The sequence below is a fragment of the Aplysia californica genome, unplaced genomic scaffold, assembly GCF_000002075.1.
Source record: "Aplysia californica isolate F4 #8 unplaced genomic scaffold, AplCal3.0 scaffold00187, whole genome shotgun sequence".
NCBI lineage: Eukaryota > Metazoa > Mollusca > Gastropoda > Aplysiida > Aplysiidae > Aplysia > Aplysia californica.
In genome coordinates, this window is record NW_004797457.1 from 30,725 (window position 1) to 54,724 (window position 24,000).

Consider the following 24,000-nt stretch of genomic DNA (forward strand, 5'->3'; position numbering starts at 1 on the left):
CCCCCCCTCCATATTTTTCTTTTTCAGCTTGCCCTGAAACCCCCCTGCTCTTGGGGCCAAAACCTGCGAATAACAATATCGGGGTGGGAACTACCGAAAAAGCGCCCCTAATCCTAAACCCTACCCCTACCACAAACCCTGCCCCTCTGTTCTACTCCGTCTCATAGAGGTCGCTTGTTACAGAAGTCCTGTCCAGTAGATCTTTTTGTCCATTTAAGCTCCCATGTATATTCGGACATCGGACATGTGTGTCCTTCTACTCTAGCATGAATGCGAGTACCGAACATTGTGGGTCTTTTTCTTTTTGTGAATGACATGCTTTTCTTTCTTTTTTGGACAAATGCATCTTTGCCGTTTCCATAAAATTGCTGTGACTGGGAAATGCGCGATCAGCATTGAAAGGTGCTGAAAACAATCTCTTCCGGAAATGACCCAAGGGGGGCCAGGGCTGAGGCTCCACAGGATTGTGTCCATGTCCGAATTGTCATACCGCACATCACACACACATTATAACATACAAGCACGCACATGTAACAAGCCCGAACACTTTTGTCCTAGTTGCAGGATATAGGCTAGTGATATAATTTTTAAGCTGGAAAGTGGGAACATAGGCACCGTAGTGGCAGAGGTTCTACCCAAGCAAGTTTTCTTTAAATTAACCAATGCTCGATCACAGGTTGGCAGTAATGATACACAATAGCAAAGACTTTTACATCCCTCAAGCATGGAGGCTCTTGAAGGGAAGTGGCTCTTAGTGAATGCTTAAAGGTCACTAATCCCGTTGGTTGATCACGCAGTAGTAAAATTATCGAAAGTTTTACTACACTCAGAAGCAAGCATAAAATAATATCCCTTATAAATGTCCCAAGTACATAAGAAACAACAATGAGACACTCTTTCTGTGGCGTATTTTGTTTTTCTATGCAGTGAATAGACACTTTTTGATTATAAAGTTGAGTGAAAAACAGCACAGCATCTTTCCCCCGTCAGCAGGACAATGGTTAGTTCTGAGTGCCAATGAAATTGCAGCATCATGTTACCCTTTCCTGTCGTTTTGTGGCAGTATTTCTTTATGCACCTGTGTAAGACATTGCCACAAATTGAGACCATGGAGTTAAAATAGGAACAGGATTTGCAGGTAGGCCTAGTAATCACTCCTGTTTAGAAATATGTCACGTTGATAACTTTTCAAGAATGGATTAAATGCAGAGAGAGAAATTCAGGGTGTTTCTGTCTGTGATGCTGATCAGACATAGAGGGAGCAACCCACTTTTAAAAATTTCATCCTCATGTTAAGTGCTAAGAGTGCTTATAAATGCAGACCTGCCACTCATCCCGATTTAATTGGGATACCCGATTTTTTGCCCCATATCCCAAGCATCCCGATTTTGATCATGTGTGTCCTGAATTTTGTTCTATCTGTTCCACCGGATTTTTCTAAAACTTTCTCTGCCGTCTTCTTTGTAACGGGAAGTCCCCATTGAACTTTTTGCCAGCAGGAAGTCGGAGCATTTTTTTCCGAAATATCGATGCTGAATTTAGTAATTGACTTGCCCCAAGTTGTGCTGGATCTTTGCTCGCAGGTGTTATTTCAACTACACATATGTATAATAATAATAATCAAAGTACAGTATTGGTTTGGCATTCCAACTTGGAATATTCTGTAGGTCTACTTTCGCTTTTGTTACCACTCAGAATTCTCCGATGATGGCCTGATAACTGTTACAATTGCGACATACAAATGATCAATATTTTTCCTAGTTGTGCTGTAATTGTAAAAAAAACCCAGCTTCGTCAGAGTTCTTGTTAAATCAGGCCCATCATCAAGACCCATCAGTAAAACTGTTTCAATACTTCAGTCGTGTATTCGCATCATGTGACATGACTTCGGCGTGTGAGATCCATGTGTATCGGGGACCGTCTGTTGATGGGGTCAAATTAAGTTCATGCTCACTGGTTGAAACGTCTTTCGGGACTCGAGGGGGGGGGGGGGGGGGGGTTAGACACTTGGAAGAGGTAGGAGTGCTTGACATGATACTTCAGGATTAAGAAAAATGATGATAACACACACGCGCACACACACACACATACATACACACACACATACACACACACACACACACACACACACACACACACACACACACACACACACACACACACACACACACACACACACATACACACACACACACACACACACACACACACACACACACACACACACACAATCACATTTTGCTAAGACAACTGCTTTTCTCCTCATCAACAGGTGGCCATCTTGGACAATTTTGACTATTATGGGTATTCTCTTCCTTTTTGTCTCTTTTCAGTGAAGCACTGATGATTATTGAACTGTTTGAAGGAACAAATAGTTCTGCCAACAGTATGAACAGCTGCAGTGATGTCACTAGGTGGACATTCAGAGAGCAAGCATCTATCATTTCCCCACCGTCTGAGCACAAAAGTCTGTCATTCTCTTCATGAAGGTAAGCCAGAAATGCCAGCTTTGTTCTTGCAGACCCGCCAACCTTCCCGGATTGTCCGGGAAATTCCCTGTTGCACTGCCCCATTCCTGACCTCCTGCTTTTGGCTGATATTTCCCAAATCGGGGTCGACATTAACGTGGTGCAGCTATTATGATTAAATTTTGTACCGAAATTACGAAGTACGAAGATACTCAATGGTCGAGCATCCGCCTCATTCTTCTGGTGTTCGTATTTGCCACATTGGCCATATATAGGTCAAACACTTGAGGTGAACTGCGTTGCCAGTTGTTTTGGCCGTAGTGTGGTAGATCGGGTCAAGATTTTGGCACAAGACTGGGAAAGGTACCTGGAAAGAAATGTAATACTGCTTGGTCTACCTTCCGAGCAGTCTCCCGTTTAGGGTCTAGACCCCAGTCGATCAAATTCTAGTTGAATTAGATCGAGATCTTCATGCACTGCAGTGTCAGTGTTGAGTGTGTTCTTGACTTGGACAATGGATAAATTCGTTAAAAAACTATCTGCTCTTTTCATTGTTGAAATTTAGCATTTTTGTGTTTCTGTATCTTAAATCTTGGTTAATTATCAAATTCTAGTGGTATTAGAACTCATGCAGTATCTCAGTCTGTGTTGAGCATGTTGTTTAACTTGGACAATGGATAAATTCGTTAAAAAATGATCAGCTTCTGACCCTACCGCATCGTCTGATGCTGAGCCTGCAAAGAAGAAAGCAAAACCAGCCACCAAGTTAAGGGATGACTACACCAAGCAGTGGCCTTTCATTAAGCCATCAGTGAAAGGGGAGTCATTTGCAAGATGTGTGCCTTGTAATTCAGAGTTTAGCGTTGCAAGTGGTGGAAAGGATGATATTACCAGACATTTGAAAACAAACAAACATGTGGCAGCTGTTAAAGACAGTGATTCCAGTACAAACATATGTACCATATTTATGTTCTTATATGACACATGTTTATATGCCCGTAGGGTGCCAATGGTTGGTACCTGTAAGTACTCGGGAAATTTTCCATCTTTTTGACTTTGAAAAATTGGCAGGTCTGTTCTTGTATCATCTAAGAATTGGTTTCACTTTAACTCCTTATCTCCAGCAAGCGGCTTCCAGTGGCTCGCAGTCGAAACCGATGTGCCGGTGAACCGCTAGCAGCGGCTCGGGTACATTCTTTTACGACGACTGCGATGTCAAATTACTTTTCAACAGTTTTCAAAAATAGGTCTTCTTTATTTGGAGTTCATTCATTAGATGAAGAACTAGCAAAATAGGTTCACTTGTTTTGATTTAATGACCAATTTAGTAGAGACGTGTATATATTAATATACATATATATATATATATATATATAAACATGTTTATATATATATATATATATATATATATGTTATATATATATATATATATATATAAACATGTATATTATATATATATTATATATATATGTGTGTGTGTGTGTGTGTGTGTGTGTGTGTGTGTGTGTGTGTGTGTCACTTTTAGATTTCTGACCAAAAGAGGTCCCCGGCATAGTGGGTTTACCTCCCTCGGAGATTGAGAATTGAGGCCATCTCTAGTGAGATTACTGTCTCCGTCGCTCGTTGTAATATTTAAGTTGCAGTTTGTTGTCGGAATGTTTATTTTCCTACTTATGCCCCCTCCTGCCCACCCAGCAGTAATGGGTACCTGACTTCAAGTTGGGGAAGTAAAGGCGGCGTGGAAAGGAACTGGCCACCCTACCACAATATGCCGAAGGCCCAGAAAGTTGTCTTACTAACAAGGCAATCCCCAATGTCGGGATCGGATTCGGGAACAACTCAACTTATAACGGGAATAAAAGAAAATAGGACAACATCTTGGATTTTAACTGTGGCTTTAGGGGCTTGTTTCTGTGTCCCTAATAGTGGAATCTGTGTCATTTTTGCACATGTCCGGTTTAATTTTTAAAGCAGAGTCACTTTCTTGGTTTAAAAATAATTTGGTGCTTGAAAAAAATGTAAAATAACAACAAAAAATATAAGTCCGCTTGCCTAATTTAGCCAAAGAAACTAAAACAAGTACAAAATTTTTTTGAAATTGTTCATTTGCTTTGAAGAGGAATGCAGGGTTACCATATAAATGAATTGTGATACTAATTGAATGAAACTACTCAGAAATAGCTATTGTGTAAAGTGAACCTAGAATATCACCCCCCCCCCCCCCCAAACAAAACAAAACAAAACAAAATTAAAAATTAAAAGAACCTAAAAAAACCCCTAAAAAACAGGGGGTATGTCCAGTTTAAGCAAAAATGAGGAAGCCAATTGAGCAAAAAATTTGACAGTGACAACTTGGTTTGGCCCTGACAGGCATGGTCGGAGCATCCCGCATTACAAGTGGTCTAATTTGTGTCTATGAGGGCATTGAAAGTCTGTTTTACCATTAGAAAAGAATTTGACCAACTTGTGTTTCATCAGATACTAGGTGTTACAGTAGATGGTCACAAGTGGAGAATTAAACTCGGGATTATGTCAAACTTTGCTGTAGAGAAGAGTCTATGACTCAATCTTAACTGACTATAGCTCGGTTTTGTGTTTGGAGTTTTCTTTCTTTTTTTCTCCTCTATTACTCTCAATTTCCCTAAAAGTTAAAACATCTTCTGTATAAATTAATTCCCGTAGCCCCCCCCCCCCCCCCTCCCATGAGAATGTTTCTGAGTGTTATAGGGTCTGCTAAGGTAATAATATATTTTAAAATGCATAGAGCTTGCTGCCCAGCGAGGGTATACGCTATAATAATTATAATTGTTATTATTATTATTATTATTATTCATAGTTTTCTTTATGTTCTTGCTGACAGGCTAACCAGGATCTTCTCAGGTGGACATAATGAGGAGGATGGTGGTGCTGGTGTCTGAGTACAGCTATGACAACGGGGCGAGGGGGGGTGAGCCTCCTGTGGTGTTGCCCAACGTCACCAACATGACCTCTCTCAACATCATGGAGAACAGCTGCATGAACAATTTCAACACTGTTGCCTGTGTGAGGTAGGAGTGCCAGTGCTGGTTTAGTTTCCATCACGCTTTTTTCCCCCCCTCTATTTTTAGGTCTTCTACGTTTTAATATAAGAAAACTAATGTTTAGAGTTGTAAAATTATATAGGCCCAAGCTCTGCTATAAAATATTCAAGATAACTTGGAGATTGTAACATTGATACTGGAGTTGGGAGGGGGGGGATTGTGGGTCCAGCACTTTGATACTCTTAGGTATTGCATTTCGGGGGGGGGGGGGGGGATGGTCTGTTGACGTCCCATAGGGAGGCAAACAAAATTACAGTTGAGGGTTTTACCATATCCAAACTCTTTTAACATTTTTGGGAATACATGAACTTCTCTCTACATGATGACGCTGGTTGGAAGGACAACAGCAATAGTGACACTGCACTCTTAAGATGATTGCTATGTTTTTTTAGAGGGGAAATCAGTGGGCACTTATTTTCATAATTGTTTTTTATTTTTTAATATTTTGGGTGCACAGCCAAGGGTTGTGCCTTAAGATCAGCCGTAAATTATATTTAAAAAATTTTATAAGAAGATTTAAGATGGGAAGTACAGTAAAGAAAGAAAATTAGACAATTCGCTACCTTAGAATCGCAAGGTTCTGTCTGACGTTTTTGGCTGTTTTGAGTTACTTAGACCATAAAGTCAGAAACCAAATGTTCTATCTACTGTATCAAAATTGTAAGATTATTTGAAGTCGTTATCAGGATATCCAAAGAATTGAATTAGAAAAAGCTTGACATGTGAAACTCTAATTTTTTTGGGTAAAATTTCGCAAAACTAGCTATTGAGCGGGTAAAACTTTGCAATTCTGAAGTAGCAAATTATTTGTCTCTCTACCCCTTTCAGGAGCGGCATTCTGGCTGGTTTGGCAGCCTTGACAGCACTTCTGTGTATTGTTAAGCTTGTGCGCTTGCACATAGCACGACATCCTTCTTGCCATCAATATGTCATCTTCTATGCTGCTGCGTTGGAATGTGTTACAGGGTATGAGCTGTTCATTTTTTGGTTCTCTCTCTCTCTCTGTCTCTCTCTGTCTCTCTCTCTCTTTCTCTCTGTCTCTCTCTCTCTCTCTGTCTTTCAAACCCCCCCCCCCCCCCCCTCCTCTCCCCCGTCTTTCTTTTTGTTGTGTTTTAGTCATTTTTAATGTGTGGAAGTTTTTCATGGGATCGTATTGGACTTTAATTAATCTATGGACCCTGCGTACCAAAGCCATGTCTCATGCTATTGTGTAAATCTAGCGGTGAACCCAAAGGACCTCAGGTATTTGGATGCCTGTAGGCTCAGGGGTTGAAAGGCTCATGGAGTTAAAGCTCTCAAGTTATTTTCTCTAAACATTGGATCTGTTGTTCATTTCTTACTGAAATGTAAATTGCTTTGTATTGTAATCTTGCTCCCTTTGAAGTATAAATTTTTCCAAACTTGACATCTCTGTGTTCTGCTGGATGCAGTTTTGCCATATTAAACTTTCATCCCACGTGACCAGAGTTTTGGTCAGCTTACTCACTATGACTTCCAGCTGCAGCAGAAGAGGGAAGAAGAAAAAAAAGAGAAGATTTGATTCAGATGAGGGAAAAAAAAGTCTACCGACTTTTTCAGTCAGCCATTGTGTTTCGGTAAAAATTATGTAGCTTAGCTACAAACTTCACAAACGTTTCACTTGTTGCTAATGACAGCTAGCTTTTAAGAACTTTGAATTTATATATGAGGAGTCAATGGAAAAAATAGGAATAGTCACAAACTGAAGATTGTGAGGATATCGATTTTGAGCGCTTGTTGACTCATAACTGTATTTCTGTTCAACTGTTGGTTAGATTTTTCATTCAACAAACATAACAGTGGACCACAAGTCAAACAAATATGAAGTTATGAGTCCACAAGCTTTTAGAATGGACACCCTCACAATTTCCAGTACGTGGCTATGCCCGTTTGTCCCGTGGACTCCCCATATATGTAAACTTTTATGTGTTATAGGGCTAATATGTAGTGACAAACAAAGACTGTGGAAGAAGTCTTTATGTTTTTGAATGGCATGGACTAAATTTTTAAAAATTAATCATCGAAAACCAAATAAAAAGATTTTTAATGTCTTTTTTCCCTACAGGGATAAGGTACAAACGTTTTTACTACCCAGCTCATGTCCGCCCTTCTTTTTCGGCAGGGGCATCCACTGGATCTTCTGGAACGTGAGTCAGCTGGACTTCTTGCTGCAGTACATGAAGCTTCTGCAAGTCCTCATCATGTCACACTACTACATCACCTTGGCCATCCGTGCCCTGCGCAAGGAAAATCTTGCTGACCGGTAAGTCATCTTTTTATATTTGGAAATCAATGGGCACTTATTTTCATATATTTTTGTTAATTTGGGGGCTTATGGAGTTATTGGTTAAAGCCTGTTAATTTGCCTTGCTTTTTTAAATAGAAGTCAAGATATTTTTTACAATTGAAGGAGGTGCCTGTTATCAGGGATAACTTAACGAAAAATGGCCGCAAAAGTTTGGTGACTTCCAAAGCTGTAATGTCCTTGGAAACTGCCAATTTACAGTCTTTGGGTGTTTGATTAATGATTTTCAGTAAAATCCACATTGAATTTTGTATTTAAATGGACATACAAGGTCTTGAGCCTGGAATTATCAAAAATTGATAAAAATTACCCAATGGGTGGAAAAATCTGTTTCTTCAATTTCATTATTTTGACTAGCGCCTGATTTCTCCACGACACACATACAAATATAGATCTTTAAAAGTGTGGGTGATTTTCTTTTGAGTTTTCTGCTCCTTTCATAATTTGATATCTCCTTTATGTATACATAAATTATGTGGATTGTGTAGTAGTGATGGCTTGCATTTGCTTTGTCTACAGATTCCTGTACCCATTCCTGTGTGTTGCTGTCCTTTACTTCACCATCATTACTTCACTGGGCATTTTCAACACTGCATCTGCTTACATGGAATGTATGGGTAAGCTGAAAGTGGGCTGATTTGGTTGTTTTTATTGATCCAGTGATAAAGGGGTTATCCAAGTCCAGTGGCAAGGGGTAGGACTTGCACAATGAAAGTTGTGCCTGTTTAGTTTTGTACCACCACCGGCTTGAAAGTTGTACCCTTAGTTAAGACCCTTTACAGTATTTTTCTAGGGTCTTCCAGCTACAATCATCGGATTCGAACTGATTTCTGCGAGTAATGAGTACTCACGAACTCCCAATAATGTTGAAATATTGACTGAGCAACAGCTTTACTCATTATGTGATCAGATGTTTCGGCTCCTTTCAGGCACTTGTGAGTAATGGGGTTTTTTTTTTTACTGCTGAGAAACTCATCAACATCATGATGATCACTTAGTATTGGAAAAAATTGAGGCAGGCAGACTGAAACTACATGGGGATAGTAAAGAAGAAGGATCTTGTTGACATTCCCCTGAAAAGAAAAATATTTTTTAAAAAGAAAAAAACCCCACTCATACAACCCCTCCCCCCCCCCCCCCCCCCAAAAGAAAACAACAACAACAAGCAAACAAAGACAAAAGCAAACAAAACAAAAACAACGAACAAAGCAACACACACACCAGTATGAGTAATGTAGTTTTTTTGTCTGCCTCCCCGCTTTCTCAGCTCCTTATTGGCTGGCCCTTTCGGGCGCGGAGCTGGTCATCGTGCAACTGTTCGCTGTGTCTGGCTTCTACATCACCCGCCGCCTCAATGAGATCAGCACCCTGGACTCTGTGCGCTGGGCTCAGAAAAGAGACCTCTGGTGGTGAGTGTCACCAGCCCCCGCACATGCATGCATCCCCACTTTCTCTTCCCAATTTGGTACTTAACTGAAAATATTTATTTATTTCATACATATAAATGAAAAAGTTGATAGAGAACCAACATGATATTAACCTTATGCTCCCCCCTCCCTGAGCCTGCCAAACCTGTGTACGCTGAGGTAACAAGATAAAGAAAAATTAAATCGACTAATATGGAAAGCATGTAAAATTTCAACATCTACATTCCCCTACTTGGATGAATTGTACATAGCAGCTTGCACTAAAAAAAATCCATCTTTTTAGACAACTAACATCCCTTGTTCCCTCAAATAAAAACATCAGTCATAAGTAAAAGACCTAGGCTTCTGATCTGTAACAAAGAAAGATATAGAAGGTCATTTTTACCATCATCTATCAAAATGCTTCCATCTTAACCCTAACTCTGGCAAGTGGTTTCAACAGGAATGGCAGGGCCAGTCAGCCAAAACGTGCACATGCTTTACAAATCAAATTTATGGACTTGCATCAAATAAAAACCCTACAAAAGTATATATTTTCTGAAAGATAATTGAATGAACTTTTATATTTTACCATTGAACATATGATTTTATTTTATTTTCAAGGGGTTATGTAACTTTGAAATCCAAGATGGCTGACATAAAAAATTTACATGCTCATTAGCATATTCACCAATCTAATGTATTCCTTGTTATAAAAAATGTGAGATAGCAGAAATGTGGGTTTTTCAATTACCTTTCAGAAAATGTATAGTTTTATAGGTTTGAGAAGAACAGGTAATGAGTTATGACTGTTTCAATTTGTCATGTGGTCTGTTTCAAACGCAGCTGATACTCGCTAATTTTATACCAAACTCAACATAAAAACACTCTAAGTACAACCATGTGGTTTTCAGCAATCTGCTGGTAGTCTGTAATAATTAGTATAGCAAAAGGAACCTACTTTACTCTATAGCTCTCCTTTTTCTGCCCCTATTAGACTCCCAAAGTAGTAGAATCTAGTGTTCCATTTGAAAGAGAAGTCGGGGCAGGATGAGAACTGGTAATGTATCCCCATTGTCTGTCAGATCTAATCCCAATCTTGACTGAACACAAATAAATCCACCACTAACAGTGTCTGAATTACTTTCCCTAGTCAATTCACTTTCAAATGTATCCAAAAAAGATCGATTTTTGGCCATTTTAGACCCACACAAGTGATAGATCTACACTGGCATTAGTGGCTTGTGACCTGATCAACAAGCTTTCAAAACATCCCTCTGTTTTGAAAGCAAAATACTCTTCTCCTAAGCCAGAATGATAGAAATATTCTGATTGGTTGTAGGTTAGCCTTTTAGCCAATCAGAAATCACTTTAGGAAGCCCCAAATATTTAGTTGGAAGGCAGAAGCAGCAGTTTACTATATGGTCCTATGAGATCGGCCCTGCCAGTTTCATGGCAGGAAATGGGCCGATCTAATCGGCCCTTGCCAGAGTTAGGGTTAACCATCTTGTATACGACCTTAGAGCGTGCCTCAAAATAACATTGAGTGTGTATCTAGCTTACGATTATTATTGTTTATATTGCTGCTCATTTATATTATGCATGTGATTGTAAGCCTACGTGTGTGTTCGTGTGTGTGTGCGTGTGTGTATGTGTGTGTGTGTGTGTGTGTGTGTGTGTGTGTGTGTGTACACGTGGTGAAACACCAAACCAATGTGCCAGGATCTGGACAATAAAGATGTATCTTATGTGTTTGTGGGGCAGAATGGTAAAGGTTGTCATGCTAGCAGGTGCCCTTGGGTCCATCCATCAGGTTAAGGATGCCAGTCTTTTGGAAATATGAAGTGTTAAAGCTACAGCCAGGATTTTCCTGTCTATGAATGAAAATGTGTGTATCTGTTTATATTCTTGTGATGATTACGTCTTTAAGAGGTTCTGAGATTTTCTTGTCTATGAATGAAAATGTGTGTATCTGTTTATATTCTTGTGATGATTACGTCTTTAAGAGGTTCTGAGATTTTCTTGTCTATGAATGAAAATGTGTGTATCTGTTTATATTCTTGTGATGATTTACGTCTTTAATAGGTTCTGAGATTTTCTTGTCTATGAATGAAAATGTGTGTATCTGTTTATATTCTTGTGATGATTACGTCTTTAATAGGTTCTGAGATTTTCTTGTCTATGAATGAAAATGTGTGTATCTGTTTATATTCTTGTGATGATTACGTCTTTAATAGGTTCTGAGATTTTCTTGTCTATGAATGAAAATGTGTGTATCTGTTTATATTCTTGTGATGATTTACGTCTTTAATAGGTTCTGAGATTTTTACTTGATCCCCTTTGCTACTTGAAGTGTAGCATTTGTAACGTTGCCTCGCGATGTCGATTGCCTGTGGTTTGGCTTCAAGGCCCGCGATCTATGTGCCACAGTTTGATTTCCAGGATAGGCTTGATGTGTTCACACAAAGTGTCCTTTCTTTGCCTGGGTGGGAATGGGTACTCCACTAAAATCATGAAAGATCTTGTCAGTATGTTGGTCTCTGAGCGCATGTAAAATGCCATCTTGTCCTGAATGTCTCCCACACTGCTTTTTAGGTCTGTGTCAGAAGTAGTGATCTATTGTATAATATATAGACCCAATTTTTCATTAGCAAAGTCTGATTGGTGAATGAAGTCAATCATTTATAGTATTTTTCAACATTTTATTATGATTATTATTATTATTGTTGTTGTTATTGTTTATCATTTTATTATTTTAAAAAAAAATTGATTTGGTTACCCAGACTTCCATGTTTTTCGTTCCCACAGCATTGTCATTGTATTTGAGCTGTCAGCACTGGTCACTTTCATGTACGACCTCGTTCTGCAGATAGGTGAGTAACGCCACCGTACTTCTTGTCATTGTAAGAAGATTATTTGTGACAAAGATAACAGTGATAGTATTACTTATAAATAACAACAATGTGTATGATACTGATGATAGCGTAGGAGAGAAAATTCCTTTTTTTTGCCCGCATTTGTATTTGCAGCATACAGGCATTGGCCGAAGTGCTGAATGAAACTTGCATGATTTTGAATGTAAGTTGTTTTGGTACAGAGTTATGTGTATTGTTAATTTACAGGGGGGTGGGTGTTGAGTATGTTACTGAAGAATTTCATACAATGATGTAGGTTTTAATTTTCTAGAGGTGAATTAAGCTAGAAAAATGGGGCTATATTGCTCAAGGCATGTTTCGGCTTCACTTATAACACCTCTTATCTAAGACACTTATAAGACCTAACTGTGTTGCAAGTACTTTGAAACTCTTACTAAAACAACAAGAAAAATCACTTGAAGAGGAGGCGATAGTGTGCCCCTCATTTGCCATTCCACCTATTGCGTATGGAGAGGGACTCTGACACACTGTTTTCTGCAGAGCTGTTTAGCAGACGGACATCTGTAGTGTATTGATTAGGTGCTTCACCTGTGTATGCAGGCAGAAGATGTGAGTCTGGTTCCCACATGGGGATATTTTTTCAAGTGTGCCCAAATGTCATTTGGGATGCTCTGTCGATAGAAGCCTGCTTTGGCTCTAGCAGGTAGGGTCGAAGCAGATCTCTCCTTGCTGACTTGAGTGTAAAATATTACAACCAATCATTTACCATCTTCCTTTATAAGGTTTTTTCTCTTTTTGATACAGTCTATCTAAAGAGAAACTGTACAAAATATTTAAACGATGATGACCTTGCTTTCAAAAGAACGTCTTTGCATCTCAATATCTAGTATCAAATCTGAAGCAGATATTCGTGATTATAGTTTGAAGCTTATTTTTCTTCTTGGATCTGCTTATAAAAGCAATGTCTTCCTAGTTTTTCTCCTTCATGTATCTGTTCAAATTCTCTCAATAAGGTGCTCTTGACCTCTGCCTCTTTTGCTATCTATTTTTCCACTCAGAGCAAGATTATCAAGGTTTTTATGTGGATTTAAGTGTCCCAGAAACAGCATTTGTCTCTTCCTAATTGTTTTTCTAACTGAGCCCCCCAAAAAGGTTTATACATATTTGCTTTCTTCTCCTTCCATGAGATTCTTAAGTTTCATAAGAAGCAAATTTCTGTTCTTTGCTTCATCAGAAGTTAAACTGAAATAAAAATTAGCAGGAGTAATGCAAATCTTGTGATTTTTGTATGATTTCAGTTGGTGATGAGGACACTGGATGCAGTGCGATTTTTGTGAGTATTGATGTTTCATGTGGATAATTAAAAAAATAAAGGTGGTCAAGTTGTGTGGACAGGGAAAATTCATTTCAGATTGTCAGCCTGATGAGGCTGTCCGTGTAAATGTGATTTAAAACAAAGTGTTCTTTTTCAAATGTTGCATGAACAAGGTCAACTGATGTTCGCCTGTTGGGGTCAGAGGGACTAAACTTTGCACCCAGTTTTTTTGTTTTTTTTTAAAGCTGTATTGTCTGCGAAAGAAGGGGGCGACTGCAAAGCACTTTCAATTCTAAGAATAAAAGGATACTATCAATGTATTTTTTGCATAAAAATTCATCATTAACAAATATTTTGTCTTTTTCAGTCCTACCTCCAGATTGTGTACTCTCCACTGCTCGTCTCTCTCATGGTAAGTGTCATAAATGCACAAATATTTCAGCTTTGTTTTGGGGATTTTGTTTTGTTTTGGGTTTTTTAAACTTGAATTTGACACTTACAAAAGACTACAATATCATATTGTTCATGAATCAGACTCATTGAAATGACTGTGAAATGCATTCTTCATGAATTACGCTGGTTAGAATGACTGGAGACTATTTGGTTCACTATTGGGGCCCTTGGTAACGATTTAAGAAAATGTGGTCCCTGAATTAAACACTTTTGACAGACTGGAGAATGTTTTGTTAATGCATTGGGCGCTTAGGAAAGACCAGAGATTCTTTTGACCACGAATGGAGTTCTTAAAAAAACATTTACAGTCAATAAAACTTGTCTTCCTGTCATCCGTCAGGTGCTGAAGCTCCTCCTGCCTATCTGGGTGATGCTGTTTGTGTTCCAGCCTCATGTGACTGTGACAGAGAGGGATGACATCCTGCCAGCATTCAGCGAGGAAGGGGTGAGTACTGCACAGCTCTTCTTTTTACCAGTTCTTTTGTATACAGTATAACACTGATAGGTCGAACACAGAAGACTAGAAATCATGCATCCATTGAACTGTGCCCGCACTCCCGTTCTTAATTTCTTCTTTATCTTTGTAAGATATCCATAGAACTACGGATCCCTCAAACTATTGAGGCTGGTCCCGACGAATCTGAGCTATCCGTGTTATACAGTTTATATTTGGCTCCCTACTCTAAGGTATCGGATTAAAGGGGGGTAGGAATAAAAAATGGGGTGGGGGGTGGACAAGTGGTCCAAAATTAATAAACGGGGGGCACATTCAACCTCATACCACTGTACTAGTCGGAACAATTCTGTTTTATTTCTCTCTCAGTAAATAAAAGAACAAGAGATCATGAAATTTTAGTGATTTTAGTAAATTACTGTGACAACTTTTCCCATTTAGGAACGAACCAGTTTCATTAAAAAATGTAAACCAATGTACAAAAGTTTTTAATATGCACAGAAAATTGAAGTAGCCAACCTGGTACTGGTACTAATACTGAGGGTAATTTACTATTTACCAAAAAGAGTTTCATTCAGATATCTAGATTCTTGTGTTTCACATGATTGACGGTCTTGGCAAGCTGGAAAATAATAAATGGGGATATGGAATAAGGAGGGGGAGGCAAAAAAAACTTGAAAAATATTAAACAGGCTTATTTGATAACTTAGAGTACTCCAGGACCAGTTTGAGTAACATAACCGAGGAAAAGGAAAGAAGTTGGGTGTCGATTGTGTGTAGGTCCTTGGAAAGCTGTGATTTTGCTCCCTGTGCTAGCGGACCTCTGTGTTTCTACTGCTAAGAAGCCAAGGATGTTTCTTAGGGTTTTCTGGGGTAATAATACAGATTGTAAAGCACATACGGAATCATAACGATTTTTGTTCAATTTTACGTAAATACGATTGTAAAACCCTTGATCCTGATTTTTCAAAATGTATTTGCCATTCAGCCGCTGCAACCCATTCCCACCCTCTCACAAAATAAGAAAAAACAATCTTAACCAGTTAGTCCTACGTCTACTCAATATGTCATCTGCAGCTGTCTTGCACTTTCTGTGCACAGAGCCAATTGTATAGAAGTTTCTCAGTGCCACTTTGCCCTTGGGAAAACTGTTGTGCGAAAGCCAGGAGTAAGGCAAACATTAGTTTGACAAGGTGTTAAGAATTTTCCTTCTCTATACCCTTTCCAAATGAGAGATTAAAAAAAGAAAATAGATAAATAACTTAATGAGAGCCTGCCAAAAACTCTTTCATTAAAAAAAAGTTTTAATAGCAAGTTTAGAAAAGTTTCTGTCAGTACACATAGGTAAAATTCCATTGTTTTAAGTCAAGCTAAAAATTCTGTTAACGAATAGGAAGTCCACTCTTCCCAACTGCTTATGATAATGTGGACATTATTTGGGAACATTTAGTGCTTTTTAAAAACCAGGCGACTCCTCTCATGGATCAAATTTAGTGACATTGTAGAAGAGAAAACATTTCTGGGGAGAATTTTGCATTTTGGTATTTCTTTGCTGGAGGAGGCTGTTAATTTGTGTTTTTGGAAACTACTACCTTATTTATTTATTTATTTATATTCTGGAGGAGGCTGTTAATTTGTATTCTTGGAAATTACTACCTTATTCGTTTATTTATTATTTAAAATTATTTTTTTACATAAGTTTTTTTGGGGTGCCTTTATTTGGATACTTCTACCAGAAAACTTATCTGTGATCCTTTTACCTGTCCCCTCCCTCCCCACAGACGTATGGGTCTATCTTTAGTGATGACCAGTCATACCGCCAGCTCTACCAACCTGCGGACAGCTTCTGCTACAGCACACCCACCCCGTCCCCCACCAGCTCCCCATCCATGTACGACCCGAGCGTCCCGTTTACGTACACCAACCCAGCAGTGGTGCGCTCGGGGCTGCAGACCATCGCTGAGGAGAACAATGATGACGGAGAGAAGAAGAAGAACCTCCAGCAGGTCTGTTTAGTGATTGACTCGTTCTTTGTGGACATGTAAAAAGTTGCCAGTTTACAATATGATTTTAAAAAATTTTTTCATTACACAGCACATATTTTTTTTGTACTGCGAATTATACCTGTTATCCCGTTTTACTTATTTTTTGTCCGTTGTCTTGTGTAGTGTTTTTTTTTCATTTATGGATTTGTTGCTATTCGGAGTTAGCTTTTTAGTTTGCACCCTTGTCTAAGGCTTAATGGATACTCATCCGTTTCATAAAAAGTTTAGGCATCTTTGTTGTAATGGTTTGGCTGTATGAATTTCATGCAAGAGACTTGCGATTGATCTCCTTGTGGTGAAAATAATTTTGTCAGGTGTCTTTGTCTTTTTGATGTGATGTAGTATATCGGGTGGATGGTTGGTGGGTGCTCTGTTATGGTTTGCTTCTTCTTTCCTATCAAACATCTATCATCTTTATCTCCCCTCCTTCTTTTTCATGTTTGTTACTCTCTTGTAACACCTCTAATCTTTGGCACTTATATGACCTTATTGTGTTGCAAGTGCCGTAAAGCTCTTACTAAAATATATCATACATACCTTGTACGGCCTGACAGGCAGGGTCAAAACTGTCCGCTTTAAAGAATGTAAACGGTGTTCTTTTGGCCGTAAGATAGTCATGACTGTTATAATGAACCATAAAAACACTGCAAAAGCACTGTTCCCTGGGGGGTCACTGGACATATTACAGCCAGATATGCACATGTGGCTTAGGGAAATTTATATTCGAAGCTCTGCAAGTGGAAAGTGTTGATATTTGCTGGTGAATACGCAACAAAAGTCTTATGCCCGCATTGGTTAAGCGTATAAGCAAAGGTACGTGGTCTTAGCGTCAGACATTTTAAAAGAAAAATCACCGTTTCTTTTCTCTACGTGGTCATTAAGCTACTTTTTATGGAAAGGGTCTTAGTATTTGATAGCTTATGCTTGTGAAGGCCAGAGACCGAATGTCCATCTTCTTTTTTGCGAAGAAGTCAGGAGTTGAGTTACAATAAAAATAAATTCTTTTTTTTTCTCCTCAGACCGCTGCACCTGCACCAGCTCCTCCTGCTCCTCGCAGTGGCGGGTCCCCCAAGGCAGAGAGGTCGAAATCTCGTCCAATCAGAACCCAGGGACAGTACCAGAGGGGGAAGTATGTCACCCGGATCGTGTCAAAGGAAGGCCAGAAAGGCGGAGACAACTTTTAGTCTGCATCATTGGCTAATACCTAGTGGCCATTCGAGGATCAGTTTGGTTTGGTTGGGTTCGGTTTCTGGTGGCTTTATTGCACACGAAAAATAGACCCCTGCCTCAAACCAATAGCCCGTCTAGCGGCCTTGAAAACAAATGAGCTTGGTCTTGAAGGTCATCATCGGTTTCGTTCGGTTTGTGCCTCGCTAGTAGGTTTCTCCCTCCATGGAGGAAAATCTGGCTAGCCCCGGCGACCAAACCAATGACGATCTTACCATTGGGCATTGGGTATAAGCCATCGTAGCTTATGGAAGTAGCGGCACAGAACACAGATGACAGCTAACAGCTTGCATGAGAGGCAAATCGGCTTTGAGGTGCACCACACGTTAGATGGAAGCGTTCGTTAGATGGAAGCGTTTCAAGAGTTTTATTCTTCAAGACTTGGCAATAGCCCCTTTCTTGTCCTCTTCTTTTTTCCTTTTCTCTTCTCAATTAAGTATGGATAATTATTATTTTATTCCTCTCTCTCTCCATTGGTCTTCTGACCTCTCTTGATTTTATTATTACATTGAGAAGACACGGATAATCATTCATAATGACTTTGATCTTATTGTCTTATAGCAAAGTGTATTTATTATTCGACATGTGTGTATGTGTGTGTTTATACTCACATACATATATACATGTGTGTGTGTATGTGTGTCTATATGTATATATCTATTTATGTATGTATACACGCACATATATGCATATATTTATACACAAACTCACACTTATAAACACATATACGTTTAAGTGTGTGTGTATTTATATGTGTGTACATATATATATATTTTTTATTGATCTCGGTGGTCTTTATTTACTTATTATATTGTTTTCATTAATACTGCCAGGTCTTAGCTGTGTGTTGCATTGTATGCAATGAATAACATTTATACAATCTACTCTAGGCATGTTGTGGATTTCACAGACGTACCTGTAACTATGTTCCTTTAATAATTTTATGGGCGTGTACAAATGTCCCAGTCCTTAACTCACTCTGAACTCAGAGAATCATCTCCTCCTACACAGGTGATTTCACACTGTGTCTGGTGTTTGTGGAGGGAAATCTGTCTCATTTATTTTATTTACTATTGTAAATTGTGTATGTACTGTAAAACTTCGGATATTGTTTTCTCCTTTGGTCACTGTCCAAAGTAAATTCAGATCAAGGGAAGCCATGATGGCAAGGGACTTTCGCGTTTTTATTTGTATGTACATGCACATGCGCACGCATACGCGCAAACACACACACACACTTGCACACGTGTGTGTGTGTGTGTATGTGTGTGTGTGTTTTACATGTTACATATTTAACATCTGTCCTTTGCCCTCCTCTCTAAACATGTACCCTTTTGAGAAAAAGATATTTGCGATGAACTTTCAACAGTTTTACATATAATTTTTATTTGCATATCATGTATTAATGTGATTTTGATTTGCTGTTACCCTTAATGTGTGAACTGCAGATACTCGTACTTATAGGCTGTAACTTTTATAATGATGAAGTTTACAGATACACAGAGGGGAGCTTTTGATAAAGTTTATTTTATGTTTTATATTCATCATAAACTTGTGTCCCAATGGTAAGATGGTACAAGGTGTCTCAAATGTCTAACTTGTGTCAAAATGGTAAGATGGTACAATGTTTCTCAAATATCGCCAGACTGCACCACTGTGTGTCTGTTGCCACCATCAGAATAAGAATTAGATATACAGACAAGGCTCCCATGTTCAGGATAATTTGGTTTGGTCATTTGAGAGAAAGCGTCATTTTCAGGTTGCTAATATTGATTCCAATTGTTTCGTGGCTGTTTGAAAAGTGATATAATATAGGCCTACGTTAAGCTTTGGTGTCTCTGACTTTGGAAAATGTACACAAAGGGATGACATTATTAGAATTTACCCAATATTCTTCTTGCTTTCTCCTGTTGTCATAGAAAGATAAATGTACACTGAATGTCAGGTATCACATTGAGTATCTCAACAACATGGAGGCTACAAAATAGTTCAATGAAGCTGACACATTATCAGTTTTTTTGTAAATCGATTTTTAATTTGTAATTGCAGTTCCTCAGCAGTTTCAAGAAATTGAATGCAAACCCCTGTGAACTGGTGCTAGTCCTTGAATGGCCAAACTGACTTACACCAGAACTCTGTAGCTCATTGTTCTCTTGAACTTGGAACTTTTTTGATCCGCCTGCCTTTAGACTTCTGTTCTTATGCAGTTTTTTGTGTTTTGTCCCATTAGTCATATGTTTTACTTCTGGATTTCAGGCCTTTCTTCATATCGCGAAATGGAAATTGAAGGGTTCATCTGGATTTGTTTATGTGCTTGAAAAAAAAAAAAAAGACAGAAATTAAGATGGGAATAAGTTATAAAATGTTTCTCTTCGCCTATCATGTAGCTTTCACTTTACCAATGTGAATTCTAACCTAAATAACTTTTTTTCGTATTGTATTCAAAATGTTTTCACAAGTTGTCACTTTACATATTATTGAGAGGAAATTTGTCTTGGTAGACTAAGTGTATATACAACAGTGCAGTGGGCAGATATTCCTATTCGTCGTTTTATTATTGACTTTGAATGAAAAAAGTAACTGGTGTGTCTGTTTCTTTGCAATAGGAAACAGGATATACATCTATTTGACATATTCATGAACTAAACTTTTATTTCATCTGTGATCTACATCAAGGATTTAGAATGGGTGTTGTGCAATAAATTCACGCTATACATATGTTGACTGCAGACTTTTTTTTTTCTCAGGTGTGGCAGAGAGATGTGTTCACAAGGAAAAGAAACTGATTTTAAAGTATTCCTTTACTACCATTTTTATGTTTGTTTCTTGTTAATTAATATTTTTTTCTCAGGATAGGAATTACTTGTTTTGTAAGGTGCTCCCACAGCCTGGTGTAGGCAGGGCTTGAGCTTAGTGCCCTCTTGTACAAACTCCCTTTTTCCCAATTTTAACATAAATCACTTTGAAAGCACTAAATTCCAGTTGTTTAAAAGGCAGTTCATACAAAATGAAACTCTATGGAATCCGGAGCATTAACAGCAATTCTGGGCTGAAAGGGAAGATTTTTTCAACATCCTTGACAGCTGTGACACACTCGCAAAAGTTGGAAGTTGGTGTTAGTATGAGATGGCACTCGCATCAGGACAGGCTATGTAAGTGAAAGTCTGACATGTACAGTCTGAAAGACTATCGTGAAATGTTAACAAGCTATGTTACAGCTTTGAGGTTTTATTTTTCCTTCTCCTCTGAACACGTTAATTTTAAAAGCTTTTATGTCATTTATCGAGTCTACTTTTGTCTCGCGGTAAAATGTTTTGTCTTTCTCTGAAGAAAGCAGGGGCTGTGAGAACCATTTTATTTGTGAAAATTCTGCTTTTTTATGAAGCTTTTATTACTGCCAAGATCCTGTTCTGGAACATGAATTTCAGAGACCTTTACAAAAGGGGTCGAAACTACTAGTCTCACAAAGTCATATATTATCTACCCTGAGGGCTCATTAAAATTGAAGCATTGTCACTGAAATCTGTTCATATTATGTGTTACTTGTGGTTACATTGCTTTTACAGTCATCTGTTAGTCAAGTGTTTCAAGTTTTTATCAGTGGTTGGCACCATTCTGCAAATGTGTGAAACACCCAACACTTGCATATGGCGTGTCATGAGATTGTCATATTGGCATGAAATATTAGGCTGATGCTTCTCAGTAGACCCTGTTGTTGTTTCATATCATCATCATCAGCAGCAGCAAAAATGAGCTACTTCTTTATCAAAAAGCCTATCAGATTATCTGTTCTGGTCACAAGAGCAATTCTCCTCTTTTAATAAAAGCGTCAGCATTTTTGGTATTAAGAAATAATTGCAAGAAAGCAGACTTCAATTGGTTTTCATGTATCCCTTGCAAAACAATGACATATACTGTATTTATCAAAGATGAATCTCAGTGCTGGGTTAGTGTTTACGAATGTTTATAAGACTAAACTTTTTAGTTGAGACTTCCAGCAACAGACAAACTAACCTGCCCTCATCCTGCTTTTAATTAATTTATTTTTTATCAGATTCTGTGTATTGTTTGATGGCTTTGTGCAATTGAATGTCTTTAAAATTATTTGTAAAGAAAGTTCAGTTTCAGACTTGTGTCTGTATTGAAAAGGTTGTTTTTTTGTTGCTGTTGATTTAGCTTTGATTGTTGTTCACCTCGGGTTACTTCATCTCATTTCATTGTGATTTCATTCCATATGTTTGGGGGAGTTTCTAACTGAGCTATCTGTATATTTCTTGGGATGTTTGTCATCGGCCAGCTGTTCAGATGTATTACGCCCAAAAATGTTTTAAACGTTTTTATTGCAGTTTTCGAACATATGAACGTATGGTATCAGTCACATGTGCTGTAGAAATATTTTGTCCAAATACACATAGATAAAGGAAAATATACATAATGTAAGTACAGCTGTTCGAACAATGAAACAGGGTTTTTTTCCCCTTTCTTGAAAAATTTTGCATTCTGGGTTAAGATTTGGTCGCTTTGGCAAGGGGGCTATCCCGATAAACGCTGTTTTTAGAAAACCGAAGGTAAAGTTTTTTCCCCTTGTTCAATTTCTTTAAAAGACCAGGAGAGTTTTCTCTATAACCAAATAAATATACACACGGATGAAACGAAACTTCTCCCATAGGTAGGGCAATTCCCGCTTTTGGTGTGTCAAGATTTCTGGAAACTCCCGAAATCCGGGTTAGGTCGCTTGTCCTTAAAAGCGACTTTTTTTTGGAACAGCTAGCCGATGTTATACTCCTTAAGATCAAATAGCTTTGTATTACTGCTTGTTATTGCTGATCTCCCAAGACTCATCTCTTTTTGTGTGAGGAAGTGTGTCCATGTCATGGAGAGAGAGAGAGAGAGAATGCGTTTTTTAGAAGTTCGTTTTACTTGCTGATGTATAACATGAAGTGACTTTTTATGCAGATATGTACATATATATATGTATCTAGTCATGTTCAAATCTATAACTTTATAACTGTTTCATCCTCCATCTACAAGGTGTATTAAGAGGGGTTTCCCACTTGTCAGTCATAAACTTTATACCAATCAAAATAATAACAGTACTTAATTGATAGTTGTCACAACAAATAATAAGGGTTCTTAAGGCTACTTTACAGAGGCAGGTTCTCACATATATTTATCAATCATTTTATGTAAAAACATGCTCTATATATTATACTTCTCAACATTATAAATGAGCCATATTCTTAAATATTTGTCTCTTTCTTACATGGTTTTATCTTCCTATGCTTTAATCTTCATGGTCTTAATAATTAGCTTTCTTTAATGTATACCTTGACATTTTCTCATGATTGTAAAGGTGGAACGTTTTGACCCTGAAACTCATAAAGTGCGTGCCTGTAGAAGAAATTTCTGTATGTTAACTCTTGTTTTCCTGAAAGGGGTTCAATGTGTGCTCATATCAGAATTTTTGTGGACTAAAAAGAGTTGATGCGTTGATATAGTTCCTTGTTTTGTGCAAAGGATTGCATGTGTCTGGGTATTACAATTGATATGATGAGTTGACACTCTGATAAATGCTTGTCTTCTGCCCAGTCACATCACTAGTGTACTTGGTAAAGTGTTGGGAGCAGAAATATAAGTCAAAATTTCTGCGTTTTGATACTTGGCTCATCGTCATTTTACTGATGGATGTGTGGCGAACTGAGAATCGTTTAAAAAAATGTACAGCAAATGAAAGAGGGAGGTCTAGTCCGGTGTCAAGTTGAAAGAGAAGGATTTGGCGGTACAACCTGCAGAGACACTAGATGAAACCACAAAATGCAGAACATCAGTCCATTCCGTGCTTTCATGTGAACTGACTTTTTAAAAACCAAGCACTGGCATATTTATTCGCATGAGTTTTCATCTCACAGGGCATACATGATACACTGTTGGCAAGCACAGCAAAAAGGGCTATCTTTTGTACAGAATTACGACTGCTGCTTTGTGCTGGCTAGCTTTTAGGGATACTGGGCTGAAGTGGAAATGTCCTGTGTTTCTGCCATTATAGTAATATGTCAAGATGGCCTATATAATAGTCATAATAATAGGCAGGATTGGCCTTCGATTTGTTTGTTCATGTCCTCGTGGATAGTCGTCCATCATCAAAAGTGTCTGTTGCTCCAATGTTTATGTAACACAGTATTCTGTCGTGAGCCCATTCTGATGCCCATTCATCTGGTAGGTGATGTAGTTGTATTGACAGAAGACCCCTCTTGATGAATTTGTGAGTACAGGGAGGTGTGTAATTTGTATGAAACAACGTTATGTATGCTTTGATTAACTTTGAACGTTTAACTTCTTTGTTTTCTATTTTT

General features: G+C 38.3%; 1 protein-coding gene across 1 annotated transcript in view; it reads left to right on the forward strand.

Annotated features, from left to right (window-relative positions):
• Positions 1-18,301, forward strand: part of LOC101853697 — a 20,251-nt gene extending 1,950 nt beyond the window's left edge. Inside the window, exons 2-13 of the mRNA XM_005098584.3 lie at positions 2,334-2,489; positions 5,329-5,515; positions 6,377-6,514; positions 7,689-7,829; positions 8,391-8,488; positions 9,139-9,280; positions 12,086-12,150; positions 13,452-13,486; positions 13,836-13,880; positions 14,262-14,366; positions 16,157-16,381; positions 17,440-18,301. Of these exons, the coding sequence (XP_005098641.1) occupies positions 5,358-5,515; positions 6,377-6,514; positions 7,689-7,829; positions 8,391-8,488; positions 9,139-9,280; positions 12,086-12,150; positions 13,452-13,486; positions 13,836-13,880; positions 14,262-14,366; positions 16,157-16,381; positions 17,440-17,604 (1,317 nt within the window). The 5' untranslated portion in view covers positions 2,334-2,489; positions 5,329-5,357 and the 3' untranslated portion in view covers positions 17,605-18,301. The remainder of the gene's footprint in view (positions 1-2,333; positions 2,490-5,328; positions 5,516-6,376; positions 6,515-7,688; positions 7,830-8,390; positions 8,489-9,138; positions 9,281-12,085; positions 12,151-13,451; positions 13,487-13,835; positions 13,881-14,261; positions 14,367-16,156; positions 16,382-17,439) is intronic.
• Positions 18,302-24,000: the final 5,699 nt, after the last annotated feature.